Genomic DNA, 18,976 nt, shown 5'->3' with positions numbered 1-18,976 from the left:
TGTACGTTATTTCTTATCTAAGCAGCTGTTACATACATGTACGTTATTTCTTATCTAAGCAGCTGTTACATACATGTACGTTATTTCTTATCTAAGCAGCTTGCTACATACATGTACATTATTTCTTATTATTAACAGAACAAACTTCAAGATTTTAAACCATTCTTGGTAATAATAATGTCTATCGTTTAACTACAGGGTGTCCGAAAACTCTGGAACCATAGGTGATTTGCAGTTTTTCTTAATTTCAGACACGTGACTCATTAACTAAGGCGCTGTTAAAGCATGAGAAGGTCGAATTAATCCCGTTGTGTGGCAGAGAAGGTTTGTCCCAGCGGATGGTCGCTGCCAAATTTAATGCACGCCATCCAGAGAGAGAGAGAAAAAAAAACATCACTCGCAGTGCTGTTGGGAAGTTGTTAGCTAAACTTAAGAAGACTGAGAGTGTGGGCTATAAACAATGACACGAATATGCTTCGCAGTGTTCAAAGAGAATAGAAATATCATCTCCAAATTTGTTTAAAATTACAAGGACAACATGTGGAATTAATAGTATCCGTTTTAATGACAAAATACCTTGTGTGTGTATACAAATATAGCATCTCAATCTCCAATGCAATATATTCCTTGTAGTGTTGGCCAGGTGGTTAGGGCGCTCGACTCGCAATCTGAGGGTCGTGGGTTCGAATTCCAGTCCCTCCAAACATGCTCGCCCTTTCAGCCGTGAATGCGTTATAATGTGACGGTCAATCCCACTATTCGTTGGTAAAAGAGTAGCCCAAGAGTTGGCGGTGGGTGGTGATGACTACCTGCCTTCCCTATAGTGCTAAATTAGGGACGACTAGCGCAGATAGCCCTCGTGTAGCTTTGCACGAAATTCAAAAAACAAACAAACAAACTTGTAGTGTTCAGTTCTATTTCGGAACACTAAATTCTGTCGAGTTTGCGTGATAATTCAGCCCTAGGTGTTATTTTCTGAAGTTAAAGTCCAGTCACAAAAACGATGTTTTATCGAACAGTTGTATTGTGTCGTACTATATTTTGTGTTTATGGAAATGGTCTACGAAAATCACATGGATTCCGAGATACTTCTGACATCTTACGATCCAATTTTATCATTGATCAGCTCCAAATATGATGAATTTTAAACTCAATTGTGACGTTTTCAACTTTTTTTGTCTGACTTGAAAGACTCAAGACTTAGATTTCTATCCCTTTGAGATTTCTTACACTGTACGTAGCTTTCTTTTAGAAATCACATACAAGCAATCATAAATTTATTACAATATATATTTCCATTTCATTTTAATAAAGTAGTTTAATTTATCAATCCTTGCCACCGGACTATAAGTTATTCTTCCGCTTATCTCCAGAAAATAAAGAGTTCGTTGTTGCTTTAACTTCATTCTAACTAAAACAAATCAGCACATCTATTATTCTATTTACTAGGTCCACAAATACAGTTGCTGTATATACTAGATCTGTACTTGGAATACCTCAGATCGAGATGAAAAATTGACTAAGATCTGGTCATTGTGGAAATGGTTCTCATCTTGTGTCTTCAGTTTTTATCCAAACTGTTTCTTTCTTTTCTCTTTGCAAAATACCATTCAAGAGGTGCTCTGGAATCATTGCAGAGAAGAGATAAAATTTTCTAAGGGTGAGGACCTCAAATAGACGAATAGATTTTTTTTTTTCAAATGTTCTTTAACAGAATCCCAAAACTTCACTCACCGAAATAATTGAAATGCGGCGTGGTCCATCCAGATAATTTCAATCGTTCCCTTGGAGACCAACTCAGCCCAAGGTCATTAACAGAAAATTACCGAGAATGGGGTTAACCAGTCTTGGTTACATTGAGACCCCTTTGGGCAGTCTGAATGGGAAGTCATGAAGTTGTACAGCCAATGTTTCAGAAGCCCAACACTGTATAAACCCCTTAGTATCATCTAGAGACGAGCTGAGATATGTGGACAATATTGATTACCCCAACATTACACTTATAGTAATGTGATCGCCATTAGGCGCCATGCTCTGGTGTACTCTGGTTCAGGTAGGAGCCTTGTGTTTGAATGGTCTCAAGCAGTAAACTTATTGTCATGGTGACGAGTTGCTCGAACGTAACTTTAACCAACACTTATGTATACATATTTGATCTTAAGCTGGAATTATGCTGGATCTATGCTGTGAAGATAGGAAAAGCAAAAAAAAAATTGATAAAAGCTGCAATGTTGTGCATTTCCATTGTTGGACTGTAGTTTAGGCAAACGTTCACCATCAATGGGGATTAATACCAAGAACTACTATAATAAAATAAAGGTAAATAATTCATCACATACTGGAAATCATAATTAGTATGTTATATTACCATGGAATAATATAAACATTATTCTATAGTGTTTTTGTAAAGAAATCTCCTACTAACCAAAATTCGTCTGCATACTGCATGTACACGCATACTTATGTATGATAAACAGTAATAGATTCGCATTAGTCAAAATTTTTATATTAATCAAAGCACTTATGATAAAAATAATAATTTAAAGAAAAAATACAACAGAAATACCCGTATATTAAGTAAAACCTTTGTCATTATTGTAACTATTTTGCCTATACAATACGAAATTAGCTTGGGAAAACTGACTCTAATGGTTACAGAATTCAGCGTGCGAAAATTGCCATAAGCTATAGCATTTTCTTTATGAAAATTTGAAAATTCAGAAGTACTTTCAAACATAGAATACAATATTTTTCGCGAGTATTATGTGACAGAGCATGAACTGGTTTAATGGTATATCTTTTTTTTTCTTGGTGTGAAAGCAATAAAGTAGACGTGAAACTGATTGCTACTATGCCCTCAAAAGCTAAGAGGGATATGAACAGTTTTGAATTCACCAAGAAGACAGAAAATATTGTATTCTACGCATAGTCTATTCAGTAACATTTCTGCTGTCTTTTTACCTCATTGTTACTTTTCTTGTACAATTCAGAGTGCTATATGTGGCGCTGTTTTCATGATACCCGAGTCCCAATCACTTATTCTGTGGATAGAACTGAGCTCAGTCACTATATGTAGGCGAACACGTGAGTGTAAAAGTTTTATATAGGTGGTATAAACGTCTGCCTAAATTTCTGCAAAATAAATTTGGTTTGAACAGTATATGTGAAGTGAAGAAACCTTTACATTCAGGTCTGCATGATAATTTTGAGAAAACATCAGCATGGTTGGATTGTAGGTTGCCCCAATCACTACCCTATGCTGAAGCCTGACCTATTCACCCGTTACAGGGTAGGTTGAACAGTGATCATCAAAATTTGGCGCATTCCCTCTGTGACCTCTGTGTCTTACTTTCAAAATCAGAGAGCATACCTTTAAATTTGGAGTAGAAGGAGAGAGTCAAAATCTGGAAATGTGCCCATCAGAAGGGTGCCAAGTAAGGGTGCACCACAAAAGAAAAATCTTGGCTTACCATAGCATAAAGAAGCCAAGAGGTTTATCAAGCATTTAGGTTCAATAAAAAGTGCCCTAGAGGACCTTAGTAAGCACCTCAATTGGCAAAGAAACATAGCATGAAGAAGCCAAAAGGTTTACCAAGCATTTAGGTTCAATAAAAAGTGCCCTAGAGGACCTTAGTAAGCACCTCAATTGGCAAAGAAACATAGCATGAAGAAGCCAAAAGGTTTACCAAGCATTTAGGTTCAATAAAAAGTGTCCTAGAGGGCCTTAGTAAGCACTTCAATTGGCAAAAAAAGTCAAATCTTAAAAAGGAAATGCAGCAGCAGTAGCTTTCACGTCACCAGTAGTGATATAACGAACAGGCTAGGGACCCAAGACTTAAAGGTAAACTACAACCGTTATTACAGCAGATCGTGATTATATGTCAGTGCTGTATTGATGCCGTCACTATCAAGACCATGCGCAAAACGCTAGAATGTAAGTGTTAGATATACACAAATGTTTCTTTTGAATTTAATATGAGAGTTACGATTCAGATAGCTATAAATAACGAGTGTTAAATTTAGTATTTTAGAAGCTGTAATTTATTGCAGGTTTGTTTATGTAACTGTGCACAAATTATGTGTTGTGTAGTTCACCAGTCAGTGATTGTTATATTGTTGCGTCATGTTACTAGAATGAAATGAAAACAACTATTTAAAACTTTGAATATAACTGTGGCAACCAACAGTTATAGTGGTGATTTAAAGCCTAGTATTGTAACAACAGAGGAGAGGAGAATAATTTGTCTTGTTAAAGGGTGTTGTAAAGTAACTGAACCTGTCTGTGTGGACTTTGACGAAAAAGATACAATTATTTAAAGCTCTGGATAGAATTATGATAACCAATAGTGTAACGAATTTTTGTACATATGTTTGACTTAACTTGAATAAATTATTTTAAAACAAGTGGATTGTGTGTTGTCTATTTATTGTTGAAGTTTATCGCCAGCAAGTCACAGACATTTAATGCAAAGAATCGCGTCTCGATAAAACCTGGTATTGAGAGAAATACTCTATGACTGAAACCAAGTGAAAGATGAATGACTCGAGGCATAGATGTCGTTTACAGTATGTTCTCGTGAGGATGCAAATTTACCACATCCTGGATGGTCTACTGAGCATCCTCAAGTAAATTTGTCTGAATCATTGGATGTAAATAATTATATTTTGTATACGTTTCGTCTATTCAAACGTGTGTATAGAAATATAACAATTTTCGTTATTTTCGTGATGTTTGCTTGTTATGAATTTCGCGCAAAGCTACACGAGGGCTATCTGCGCTAGCCGTCCCTAATTTAGCAGTGTAAGATTAGAGGGAAGGCAGTTAGTCATCACCACCCACCGCCAACTTTTGGGCTACTCTTTTACCAACGAATAGTGGGATTGAACATTATAACGCCCCCACGGTTGAAAGGGCGAGCATGTTTGGTGTGACGTTTGAGTCGAGCGCCATAACCACCTGGCCATGCTGGGCTATTTTCTTGATATTAAGTATTTTTATTAACAATTGCACATGTTTTATGAATGAGTTGTATCTTACCAAATGTATGATGTGCTTTCAAAATGTTTGTTTGTAAAATACATAGCAGTTATGTATTTTAACATTTTCTTATATGTGTGTGTATCTTGTATCGTGTAAATAGCAATGCCTTTTGTATTTTATTATTTAAACCCGGATTTATAAGTTTGCATATAGTAGTATTTTTCTCTAAGGTGTTGTGTAATTCTCTTTAATTATTTTATGTATTCAAAGGTTTCTTCTGTATAACCATTGTAAAAATGTCCTCTACTTTGACCTCTGAAAGTTCATCAGCATCCCTGGAATCCTCCCTTTCTCACTTCTCATAAAGCATATTTGCCAAGGGTGGTTTTCATGTACATCACCTGGGCTTAGCAGTTGTCTCCCCATTGAACAATGCCTGCAAGATATATTCCTTCAGTAGGTCCCGAGTCCTTAAAATATCTGCTATGCTGAAGTCGTCACAACAATTAAGGATCATTCGTTTTCTTTTCTTATTCACTGTTTCTATGGCAGCAAAGGTGCTTCCATGGGACGTTTGGGAGGTTTTCCACTGACTCTCCTTTTCCAGAAGATCAGGGAATTTTCTTTTTTCAGGCTATGGTCCCACGGCAGGTGTGCCCAGATCGTGCTACACTTCGGACAGGCATGTATTACATCTACAGGTTTTCTTCTCTTTGTCCTGCCACAAGTTAGTTTCTGAAGTGGATTGGGATGCCATCAAATGGTCAGTATTACTAGAGGATGAGGAACACAAACCATTGAAGGATTGGCTACAGACATAACGTTCTCAAATAACCCAATCAACATGTTATATTCACCTTCATCCTCCAATGGAAATATGATTTGGAAAATATAGACTGGGAAGAGACAGACCGTGTCTATCAGGTAACTTGGGAAGTACGAGTCACAATACTTTATCACTTTTGAATGTCTTGACCAATCGACTATCCTAACTCCTGGGAAAAAGTTCAAGTTGATGCATGTTATCAAGAGAAGACTCCTGGCTGATCCAGGGCAGATCTGCACGATATGTGTGATAATGACGGTGCTACCAGAAGCTGTGTAGGGTCGGGTTGCCTAATGTTTTCTACTTGCCATAGCTCTTCTTTAGATGATTCCAAGAGGCTTAACCAGAGCAGCGTTTCGAGTGTGATAGGTGCCAAAACATGCAACACAATGGGCAGATTACTCAGTGTAGTTTGAGCACAACCACGTTTGGTTATCCCATCTCAGCAACTTTCCACATCTGTCTTTGTTCAACTAATAGAAATGTCTCTTTGTTTTGTTTTCGTTCAGAATGATTTTACGTGTACGTGTGGATATATATATACATACAAAAGTACCTCTAAGTCTTCATATTAACAGAGCGACTTTGGTTCTTAGCTGCTTGCTGCTTTTAGGCGTCAGAATAGCTTTAGTGCATTATATACATATCAATATTATGTAATACTGAGTACCTCTAATCTTGATATTAACAGAGCGATTTCGGCTCCGACAACACGGGTGTTAGCCGTTGCTTGGTGATAAGGTAGCTTGTTTCCACCACTCCAGTCAACAATTATAACGTTGAAGTCTCCAGAAAGAAGAAACTCGTCTTTCATATCCTATACACAAGTAAAAATGTTTTGGTGTTAACGTACCTCTCAATTTCACCTAACTGGAAAACGGAAATCAAATAACTAAAAGGGAATTACTCAGAAAATTGAAAAATTTAAAAATAGTTAACTTCAAACTTCTGATATTTTTTATTCTAATGCTTTGATAAACATTTTTTTGCTGTAGAAAAAATAATGCATGTAGGTTTCTTTGATCGTAAACGTATAGACTTTTGAAAGGTATTTTAAAATTTCTATAATTTAAAAAAAGACCCAACAGAGCATGTAAACGTTTTGAATATAAGAATTTAGGCTTACCCTCATCCAAAGTCCAAACAATTTATTATCGATGTAACCATGGACAATAAACTTGGTTGGGCGATTTATACTGAATTCAGACTTAAGAACCGAATTTTTATCTGAACTTTTCAGCACCCGCTCGTCTTTGGGACGATCTCTTGTGTAAAGGTTAAACTGGACATTAATGACTTCTCGGTCATCGGGGAGAACACTGACTGGTCGAAATAGAAGATGAAAAAACACACCACCGGTCCCAAAACATCCGAGCTCATCAATGCATTTTATTTTCTCTCCCTGAAAGGTTTCTGTAAAAAAATTTGGAACGTGAATATTGCAAAACAAATAGTAAATTTGTATCCATTTAAAAAAAAAATTTCTTCAAAATTATTTACTTAAATTAACATGCTTTATTTGTTGTAAACATATTCGCCACCATGGGGAAGCGTTATTATGAAATTTACTAGATAATCCTAGAATACGTTTTACATGAAAACTCAATTATATAAGTTACTGTGCCCTGCATGGCCAGGTGGATAAGGCGCTCGACTCACAATCTGAGGGTCGTGGGTTCGAATCCGCATCCCACCAAACATGCTCGCCCTTTCAGCCGTGGGGGCGTTATAATGTGACGGTCAACCTCACTATTCGTTGGTAAAAGAGTAGCCCAAGAGTTGGCGGTGGGTGGTGATGACTAGCTGCCTTCTAGTCTTACACTGCTAAATTAGGGACGGCTAGCGCAGATAGCCCTCGTGTAGCTTTGCGCGAAATTCCAAAACAAACAATATAAGTTACGCATTACATTTTCTTATAGATTACATATAAATCATTCTTAGAACCAAACAACTTTAATGATGTTACTTATTTAAACTCTCTAACTATGGCCCTGCCAGTGGCTAATCGGTATGTCTGTGAACTTACAACGCTGGAATCCGGGTTGCGATACCCGTGGTGGGCAGAGCACAAATAGCCCATTGTGTAGCTTTGTGCTTAATTACAAACAAACAAACTCTCACTACATAGTATTTAAACTCTTTAACTATGGCCCTGCCAGTGGCACATCGGTATGTCTGCGAACTTACAACGCTGGAATCCGGGTTTCGATACCAGTGGTAGGCAGAGCACAAATAGCCCATTGTGTAGCTTTGTGCTTAATTACAAACAAACAAACAAACTCTAACTACATAGTATTTAAACTCTCTAACTATGTAGTATTTTAAGTATACTATCGACTTACCTTATATGTATAATATATATATATATACATATATATATAAAGTTAATATCAGGTTTAATATAAATGTGCATTAACAACAAAAGTAAATAAGCACAGAAATCCATTTTAAGCTTTGTCATTGTAAATGTAAAAATATATATATACATACCATTATTTTGGTAATGTTTGTGGAGGTCAACCACCGCAAACCCCTGGATCCATATAGGAATGAAAACTAAAAGCGAAATAAAGTGTAACCCTGGAGGCTTCAACATCACTTTTAATTAAGTATACGATGTGACTATCTGGGAGAATGGTTTCAGCAAAGAAAGGGGTTTGATGTGATTTCTCTTCCAGCACTGACAGTTTTATCATGAAACGTCTTTAGCGTTATCAAAAGTAACTTTAACGTAGCATCAACGTCACATGTGAGATAATACATTAAGTTTTAACGATTATCATTATCATAGATATGATTAATACCATATGACAGATTCTCACGGATACAATTAATCGTGTATTACTAGAACGTGATATTGGAAAACGGTGCCAGTAACATTTTTCATAGTTCTCGTAAGCTCTTTTTATCCTTTCAAATTTAAATATTTGTCGATACATCGAAAGATAACAAATAATAGAAATAATGTCATTTTGTATAAAAATCTAAAATAGTTGATGACAAATACCAAAAATATTTTCATAATAACACAGGCCTGGGATGGTTTTATTGTCTTGGCATTTATAAACGTTCTACAGTAATTACTGTAGGCTGAATCCGAAATCGATATCCAATTTTTCTCCATCACGTTCAGATTTTTCACAAAACGTCATGACGCAATAGAGAAATGAAATATTACATGTAGATTTGAGATTAAAAGGTGTAAATTTCACACACAAAAAATCAGGATGAATGAGGATGCATATTTCTTTGACATCAATGTTCTTCCCTTTTCTTCAGTTTGTTTATATTTTTGTTAACAAACATAATAATAAAAAATGTTTATTGTGATAAACTAAACAATAATTTGATCTAAGTAAGAGTTGTTGTTTTTCTTCCCAATTTGTAAAAAATCCTTACGTAGCTGAATTATGGAAAATCCGTTATTAAAACCAAAACAACTTTTATGAAGTTTAAATTCGCAGGCCTGTAATATTGCTAATTTAATAAAATTTCTGTTTGTGACTTCTTTATCATATGGTAATATGCCAAATGATTATGTTTTTTTACAAATGCAAAATTTTAGTATTCATTCATAAATTTTCTTATTCTACTGTTTCACATGTTGTTTTACATTACTGTGGTTAATCACACTTTAACATAAAGATGTTCCATGTTTTGTGCTGCCTTTAATTTAAAGTTTTACATTACTGTGGTTAATCACACTTTAACATAAAGACGTTCCATGTTTTGTGCTGCCTTTAATTTAAAGTTTTACATTACTGTGGTTAATCACACTTTAACATAAAGATGTTCCATGTTCTGTGCTGCCTTTAATTTAAAGTTTTACATTACTGTGGTTAATCACACTTTAACATAAAGATGTTCCGTGTTCTGTGCTGCCTTTAAAATCGCTTTTTCTCTCATCGATTGTGCTCAGTTCGGTGGCCAAAGTTATGAACTATTAGCTAACACCACATTCTCTACAAATGTACATCGTGGACATCAGTTTCCACGACCACGTTTAAACAGACCAAACTCACAAAAGTCTTTTGGAGCTGCTGTTTCGGAAGATTTGATTTGAGAGTCATGTGGTAGAATGAGATTACGTTTAACGTTTAACTTGTTAGCCTTTATTAACTTAAAATTATTGTTTGTTACTTTGTTAACAGTATCTGGAAATATGACTATCTTTATTACATTGGCTTTTCGGGCCGAAGGGTTCTCATTCATAGCCATAGCCTTCACTTTGCATGTTAAGGCTTTGTAAGTGAATTGGGTTGGAGTACGATCTCTGAAACCTCTTCTGTGAAATACTATGCTTTTGATTTTGCATTGTTTAACAGTTTTGCTGTATGAATATTTCTCTTCGGAAAGACTTTTATTTCCCACCAGTGAAACGTCAAACCATGGGACACTGCATCATAAAATAGTTAGTAACTGGTGCTAAACATGGTGCTGTGATAATCTGACTTACTAAAAATATCTTACTGGCGATAGTTAACAGGTTAACCCTTTAGCTCAGTGGGTTGCGAGAGGTCTCGGGTTCGAGTCCTAGATTAGAAGATGGAAAAAATGATCTTACCAAAAAGCAGATGGTACCCCAATATTGGTTAACATCGAGATTAGGCTCTAGGACGAGACTTATTTGTGAGAGGGAAAGAATATGATACTTTCAATTGTTAAAAAGTACTTTACAAGGAACTGCTACAGGATTAACATTTTGGTTAAAGCATTTACTAAGGCAACAGGTTTGTGGCTGTATCTAGACCCTGGGAATTTCATATACAAATCTTTTTTAAAAAAATAGATAACTTTCTGTTTTCCTAACAGTTGCATTAAAGAGTCAATCACATTAGTTTCAATTCCGTACGCGTTATATTTGCAATAAACATGAAATAGGTTTATTTATGTAGTCAGGAGATTATTAATCCAATAAATCACGTTATATTAGACAGGTTGAAATAAAAGTTGTACACCACGATAATATTTCTGAGTTTTGCCCTTACCATGATTTTATAAATCATTTTTTTTGTTTCATTAACTGCCTTTTTCTTTTGTTATGATAACTGACATGGATTTCGCTAACCTTGTAAGAATGTGTGGAAGTGATCTTATCCTGGATGGATGCTGGACTCGGTCAGCAGCACACGATAGAATCGGAAGCTTTTTTTGTCTCACAGACTACTTACACTTCTTGACCGTTTGCTCGCCAAGTTTTGTGAAACTGGTCCTGTGGCTGATCGTGAATCATGGTTTTTAAGGAAATTAATTTAAAAGCTAAAAACTGGCAAATCAAAGATTGTTTAAAATGGTCAAGCTTATAAGTATATAATACATATATATTAAAATTTACTCCAAAAAAAGTGAAAAGACAAGACATATAGAAGAAAATTGTGAAAAACCTATATGGTTATGAGTGGTGTATAATTGATTACTAGCATTCAAATAGCGTCGAAGATAGCCCGTATCTTCAATTATACAACAACGCAGATAAGAATTTGATATGCAACACATTTGAAATTATAAGATGGCCTGGTACTGGTGCTTGTACCCATGATGTCCTGAACCAGACTATATATTCACTGTCTGCAGCCAGCTATGGGAAGATTGTTGCCCAGCAATAAAATCAATTGAACAATATAATCACTGGTAAACCTACATAATTCAGAACGCTAATAGCAGATAAATAATGTATGGTATTGTCAACCATATTCATGAAAATAAAAATATAATTTATTTTCTCAGTAAAAGTTATGTGAATCATCTACGTTATATTAAGTATTTTGTAAATATTCCATAATTGGTTAAAAAATTAAAACAACTTAAACCTTAACTGAGAACTGACCTTTGGAACTGACCAACGGGTTCCCCGGTGAGACGACAAAACATTTGCAGATTTACAACGTTAAAATTCGAGTTTCGATTCCTCGCGTGGCTACAGCAGATGGCCCAATGTGATTTTGCTCTAAAACAAGCAAACAAAACAAATAGATCAACAGTTCATGTATGATCATTATGAGGCATTATTGCTACTTTTAATAATAATCGTTAAAGGACGCATAAGTAGTAAACGTTTAAATTAACAATGTTAAGCAATAAATTATTTTCAAATAAATATATAATAATGAAAACCGGGAGAAAGAATTATCTGATTTTGTTTAGCAGTGTTTATATGGCTTAGCGATAAGTCTGCAGTCTTATAGCGCTAAAATTGGGGTTTGATACTACTGTGTGGTTATGTGGCAAACTACAAATAAACGAAATATGATATCAATTTGTTTGTTTGTTTAAGTTAAGCACAAAGCTACACAATGGGCTATCTGTGCTCTGCCCACCACGGGTATCGAAACCTGGATTCTAGCGTTGAAAGTCCGCAGATATACCGCTGTGCCACTTGGGGGCTATGATATCGAATGCTCAATTAAGTGAAGCCTTTCTACATCTTATTTCTTAAGACTAACACCGCCATATTGGAGAATGGTGGTATCAACTTTATACCTGAATGATAAGTCTAATGGCCTGGGTTGCAACACAAAAAGCAACCAGATAACTCGGAAAATAAAGTTTTACTAATATGTGTTATAAAATTGATAAATACTATTTTATGGTTTAGTAATTTTTTTTACTTTTTTGTCATATTTGATTAATGAAGATTGCATTGAATATGCAATTACACAAAATGAAAGATTTATTTTTGTTTGCACTTCAAATTAATAAGATCAGAGCTATGAACTTTCCTTGCTTTGAACAAATTACAATCCTTTTTCACAATAACTGGCTAAGTAAGCTAATTTCCAGTGACTCAGTATGCACTGCATGAAATGAAGTAAAATGCTGAAATTACAGTAAAAATAAAAGGAAATAATAAGAATGAAACGACTAAAACTAATTAAAGTGAATCAAATTATGCATTTAAACTCTTACAAACAGAATGTCAAGTAAGCAATTTACAAATCGACACTATTTAACATATTGTTATATCATAAGTACGGTATTACTTATAGTAGGAATGGGTCAGATGTGTAATATGTACAATAAAAATTCAAACCTCAAACACACTGCAAACAGCATGTAAACGAAACTTTATAAGCACTTTACACATACTGTTGAGTAGTAAACAAACCAACTGCAGAGTAACACGCCACCAAAGCACTTGAGAAATTCGGTATAGTAAAAACCTAAATTATACAAAACCACAAGTTTGTCAATCTAACTATCTGACTAACATTGTTGGAAAGGCATAGCTCTCTTCTACCTTCACCAAATCTAAACGTGCATGATTGAATTACACTACCTTGGCTAAAAACATTTTTCTTAGTTTTACTTATAACTTTAGTAGTAGTGAGTGATAACGATAACCATTTGCAACGCTACTAACGAGCTAACAATACACTAGTAGCCATATTCTCTGATTACGAGCATACTCTGTGAGTTTCCAATTAACAAATCGCCCTCATATCACGTGTGGGTGCACGATTGCTTAGGCACACGCGATACGTGATCAGCCTGCAGCTGTATCAGCTAGATAAAATAAACTTGAACTATGTAGATTCTCTACAGCTAGGTTTTAACTATGTTCTTCTCTTTGAAATCGAAGTTTTCAGTTCTATACATTTCACTCAAGGGTTCTGTGTTGGATAAAACAATTCTATCATAACAGTCGGTGCCTAAGACGTGAGTCTCCTAAGTGAAGACGAACGCTACCCCTAACGAAGTCTGACATGGCTTTGCTCGAGCACTCTGGACTTAAAACAAGAAGGATTAGATGTATAATTTAACTTTGCATTGTTTTCAAACTAAGTGTGGCTTATTGGCAACTAAGGTTGTACTTGAAACAATGCAATTTTTAAAATATGTTTTTCAAGGAAACAAAATAAGAGAAAAAGAGAATATCTTATGTCGAAAACCTTGAAACGTCTTTGTCCCAGTGAAGAGAGCATTACTGCAAGAATATAGATAAGGTTAGAAACATTAATGCTAAATATGCGAAACAAGCCTTAGCCATTAATCCAGCCAAAGAAAAGGCTGCCACCCTGGCTAGATGGAAAAGAAAACTATAGAAAATATATCAGCAAAAACCAGGAAATATCGAGAGATAGCTCTAAGAAAAGCTACAAGAAAGATAGGCCTAGAGCTACCCCAGTCACTCTCGAGACTTAGCACCAAGAAAAGCTACGAGAAGAATAAGCCTAGAGTACAGTCACTATCGAGACTTAGTACCAAAAAAGCTATGAGACAAGTGTAAAAAAATTAAATAACAAAAATTAGGAAGTAGAAATGGGACCACCAAAAAGTAAGGAACAGGGTGGGAATTGGTTGGATAACACTTGGTGGTTTTTGACATGGTGCAACCTCAAAGTTGGAGTGGCCATTCCTACCTTGTTTCCTTACTTTTTGGGGCACCCATTCCTACTTACTAATTTCTTTACTGAAACATTTTTTACACTTGTAATATAAATATTAGAAAAAAATTGGTATTTTTCATAATATTCTAGTGATTGATTCATGTAAAAACGAAAAGTTGGAATGCTTTATTTGGTCAGAAATCACATAGAAGGCAAGCTTAGTAAATTGTCATGAATGAAAGTAGCTAGAAACCAGAGTAAAACAAGTTATAAAGTTATTAAATAAACAAAATGATAGTTTGATGTAAAAGAATAATCTTGACAAATTAGGTAGAGAGCAGATATTAAAGTGTAACTACAACAATTAAACATTCCCTTCTCCTGAGCTATGAAACATGTTGATTCTACTCTCAGAGCTTCTGACCATCACATGACATTTCTTGTGTCTACTCCATTTATAAATATCGCATATACCTATACCTAAGAAAATTTTGAAAATGTATTATTTTCCATGTTAACATTACAGGAACTTAGCTGTGGCCAGAAAAATGCATAGCAGGCGTTCTTTCTGATTCATCCACTTCCATTCCCTGTCCACATATGGGAGTATAACTATTTATGGAGCATAAAGCACACACACACACTACATGATTTCACAGAAGATAACAATTTTCTGGCTTCATATTCAGAGCTGCTAGTCTTAAATATTGAAATACATACTCAGGTCTCCAACTGTTGCCTCAAATGTACTACCAATCACTAGGACATCATCTAGATGTATACAATACCAGTCCAATTGCAAACCATATAATGTGAGTTCCATTTACTGCTCAGAAGTAGTAGACACATCATATATGCTTAATATCATGATGTAAAATTCATACATGCCTTGTTTAGCACTGAAATAAGTCATGGACTGCTAGCAACTAGAAGCAAAAACTAGTGAATTAAACTGCCCCATCCTTTCAATATACCTAGATATTTATCTCTAAGTAACAAAGGAAATATGTCAATGCACATTTCCATCTTGACCTCTGAAGTCTACAAAAAGTTGATTTGCTTCATTTCTTTCTTACAATTACCACTGATGATGATGTGGCACTTTCTATAGATTGAATAATTCTGCTCTTTGGAATCCCATTTATCTTAGTGCTAGTCATATTCCTGGTGATCCACGTAAGTCTGCAGGTGGCTGTCTTGATATCTATATCATGCTGAGTGATGTTTGTACTCCCCATCCAGTTATATGATCCGAGAAATAGACTGAAAGATTCTATTACTAACATTCAAGTTCTCAGTGTTATGCTCAGAATACCTGCACAAGTTTCAAGCATTAATCTCAATGATTGTCAACTGTGTATTTGTATGTTGCCAAAACAATACTAGCTACACTACTGGTTTCAATTATGATTTTGTGCGTGATTCCTAGCAGTCATAAATTTAATGAATAAAGTTCTATCAAACCCTGTATCACTAAAATACTTTGTGCCTGTGTACTTTTACATTCATGTATCAAACCATGTTCAACCCTACAGAAGCTGAACTAACCACCATACCCAAAAGAATATGCAGTGTGTACATCTTATAATGAGCTAACTGGTTTAAACTAACAGATCTGACAGTATATGTTAACTTGCCATCTTTTCTTATAGATCCTACAGCATATATTGATTATCATCTTCCCTTACAGATGTGACAGCATATACTACTCTGTTATCATTCCTTAAAGTTCTCACAGCATTTACTAATTGACCATGTTCCCTTATTTTGTCTTCAACATTTCATTCTACACGCTGGATCCTACTTCAATATACAGACTCCTCCAAAGGTCTAAATGTGTTCAAGTTTAGTTACTTCTTCATCACAGCGTCCACCAGCATCTTTGGAGTGGATTAATTTGCATGAAATTGATTGATATTATCAGTACTCTTGGGTGAGCAAGTTGGAGTTTAGTCATTTTGATCAGAGCATGAAGATTTTGAATACTTGTTGAGGTTCGGAAGAGTACTCTTCATTTAACAGATGGCTTTTCTATGTTAACCTGGGTACTCGTATTTCACCTTAAGGTCAATATAGTTAACTTCCCTGCCATAAGTTTTGCCAGAGGGTAGCGTTATTTCTCGGATGGTATCTTGCAAAAAAGCATGCGAGAGAAATACTTTGAAAGGATTCCAGTGACAACTCAATGACTACAATAATCTGATGTTTGTCAAATTCGTTTCGATTGAGCTAACCTGTAATATTTCAATGTTCAAAATAGATAGAGCATGCAGATACCTAATCATATTGACAATGAAAGTCTCGGAAATCTAGTATGTGGGAAGGATAAGCTAAGAGATATGTCACCAGTTGAATAATAAGACAAGAAGAATAAGAAACTTTATTTACGCAATCACAAGGAAGTTGAAGATAAAAGCTCATCATCTGAGGTGATGGGACCTTGCTGTTGTTAAAAGTGAACAGATTAAATTGGTGAGAATTAAATAAAGAAATAGACAAAACAAACATAAAAATAAAATAAATTGTATCTTAAACTAAATCGAAAGCTAATAAAGAAAGGAAAATTGGATCATAATTCATCCAAAGTTAGCAGTTAAAATAGTACTATTCAAGACAACAAACTTCCCAAAGTATTCTGGATTATTCAGAGTCTATATTAGATCTGTTTGAAAGCATAAAAAGTGCTCTCATAATCTACATTCTGCCTTTTGATCTTCAAACACAAAATTTACCAATAGAGTCAGAAAATACATCACCTCTGCTACATGCAACAGTAATCTAACACTCAGTGGGATTTTGGATACAATATAACCACCTTATAAAAGATCGGGTAATATCCTTGTCAGATATATGAAAAACATATTTGAAAATGAGTAACATACGTGATATCTATGTTCCACAAAATCAAAAGATACAGTGTTAAAAAAAAACCACTCTTTGAAAATAATGCAATTAAGAACATAAATACTAATATTACAATTTACCTTACAAAGATAGCTTTAATCTTATGAATCTAAGACTTTATCTTTAAAATTTACAACTTTTAGAGCAAAATATTATGTATTTGAGAACCAAATTTCCAGTTAACTTGTGTTTAAACTAAACTTAGCAAGGAATACCCTAGCTCATTTACTAAAAGCCTTTAGCCATTCAAAAAAGAAGGTAATTGCACTTATTCTTCTTAAAAATATATAATAAGCGAGTATAGCTGTAATCTAACTAGCACATCAATTAATATTACTTAAATACAGGACCTCCACTCCAACTCTGGGGTCTCGTGAACCTGCAGGCTAATATACCAAATAAGAACAAAAGCTAAAATTAAGAAATTCTACAATTGTTAAAGAAACCATAGAAAACTAAAATTTAGCACTGGAAAGCAATGTTAACTAGATGCACGTCTTAGCTTTTCCTAGCAAATCAAAGACTGCCTAGAACAAATTCTTGAGCAATGTGTAGCCATGACAATAACATCATTACTCAAAGCCAAACAAGCACAAAAATGGCATTGCTGCATGACACCAACATCTATCCATTTAAGGGTACATCACAGAAATGTTCTTATGGTAACAATGCCATCTGAAGGATGGTTCGCATACATCAACATGGAACTGAGAGGTATACCTACATCAATAAACTTAATAGTTAATGAAGTTTCAACTCAGTCACTCAGCTCCATGTAAGGATTCCAATCTCTTTACACACTCACGTGATTAATGCTACCAGCATCCCAACCCCAGTTACACTGAAAACGAAAAGCTTTGGTTTACTCAAGTGAGTAATGCCATCAAATTTGGCTGTTTCCTATAAATAAATGCATACGTTCTATCAGCAATATGGACACATTCGTTTCTTCTCAGCTTGAAGCGAGAGCAACTTTCCACTTGGGCCCCGGCATGGCCAGGGGGTTAGGGCGCTCGACTCGCAATTTGAGGGCCGTGGGTTCGAATCCCCGTCCCACCAAACATGCTCGCCCTTTCAGCCGTGGGGGCGTTATAATGTGACGGTCAATCCCACTATTCGTTGGTAAAAGAGTAGCCCAAGAGTTGGCGGTAGGTGGTGATGACTAGCTGCCTTCCCCACTAGTCTTATACTGCTAAATTAGGGATGGCTAGCGCAGATAGCCCTCGTGTAGTTTTGCGCGAAATTCAAAACAAACTTTCCACTTTGCTTTACAGTCTTAAACTGTATTTAACTTTACATCTTTTTTAAGTCAAAAGGAGCTGATTAAAATCCATGTTTACATTAGAAAATTACACGCTCTCTCAAACTCAATGAAATTTTATCAGAAAGAACACCACATTTGAATATCCAACAATAACGTATTTAGTATGTCTCGCATGTAGGAATGGAAACATATTATATTTCTTTCATCTATTTTCCAACAATTCAAGGTTATGTACCTTGATCCAACATGCTCAGATTTATTTTCCTTTTCTTTTCGATGTAGACTACAATTCCCTGAATGGCTAGCTTTGGTACTGTCACACGTTTCACCGAAATCCCCATCAAGGAGGTTTGTAATATTGCATTTGACTTCCGTCGCAATGACCCTACTCCTTTAAATCACATCTCCAGAAAACTTTTTTCCCTTTCAGGATTCACAACAACATAACCCAACTTAATTTTCAATAACAAAAACTTCTTTCAAATATATGGTTTAAGCATGAGCAACCTTGTTTTATCTGCTCTCGCCAACATATTTATGACTTAGAATGAAAAACAAGCCATGAAATTCACACTTTATGAAAGTTTGTAATTAATTTTGATAACATGACGTTTGGGAACAACAAAGGCCAAATTCCAGTAAGTGTTAAAAGAGAGGTTGAACTAATTAGGTGT

General features: G+C 35.2%; 1 protein-coding gene across 1 annotated transcript in view; it reads right to left on the bottom strand.

Annotated features, from left to right (window-relative positions):
• Nucleotides 1-8,452, bottom strand: part of LOC106465349 (pancreatic lipase-related protein 2-like) — a 14,824-nt gene extending 6,372 nt beyond the window's left edge. Inside the window, exons 1-3 of the mRNA XM_022393210.1 lie at nucleotides 8,298-8,452; nucleotides 6,934-7,220; nucleotides 6,478-6,624 (exon numbers count right to left, since the gene is read on the bottom strand). Of these exons, the coding sequence (XP_022248918.1) occupies nucleotides 6,478-6,624; nucleotides 6,934-7,220; nucleotides 8,298-8,403 (540 nt within the window). The 5' untranslated portion in view covers nucleotides 8,404-8,452. The remainder of the gene's footprint in view (nucleotides 1-6,477; nucleotides 6,625-6,933; nucleotides 7,221-8,297) is intronic.
• Between the last annotated feature and the right edge of the window lie 10,524 nt (nucleotides 8,453-18,976).

This window comes from Limulus polyphemus, unplaced genomic scaffold, assembly GCF_000517525.1.
Source record: "Limulus polyphemus unplaced genomic scaffold, Limulus_polyphemus-2.1.2 Scaffold1917, whole genome shotgun sequence".
In the NCBI taxonomy this organism is placed as follows: Eukaryota; Metazoa; Arthropoda; class Merostomata; order Xiphosura; family Limulidae; genus Limulus; species Limulus polyphemus.
Note: the sequence above shows the minus strand (reverse complement) of the source record. Positions and strands in the feature narration are given on the sequence as shown.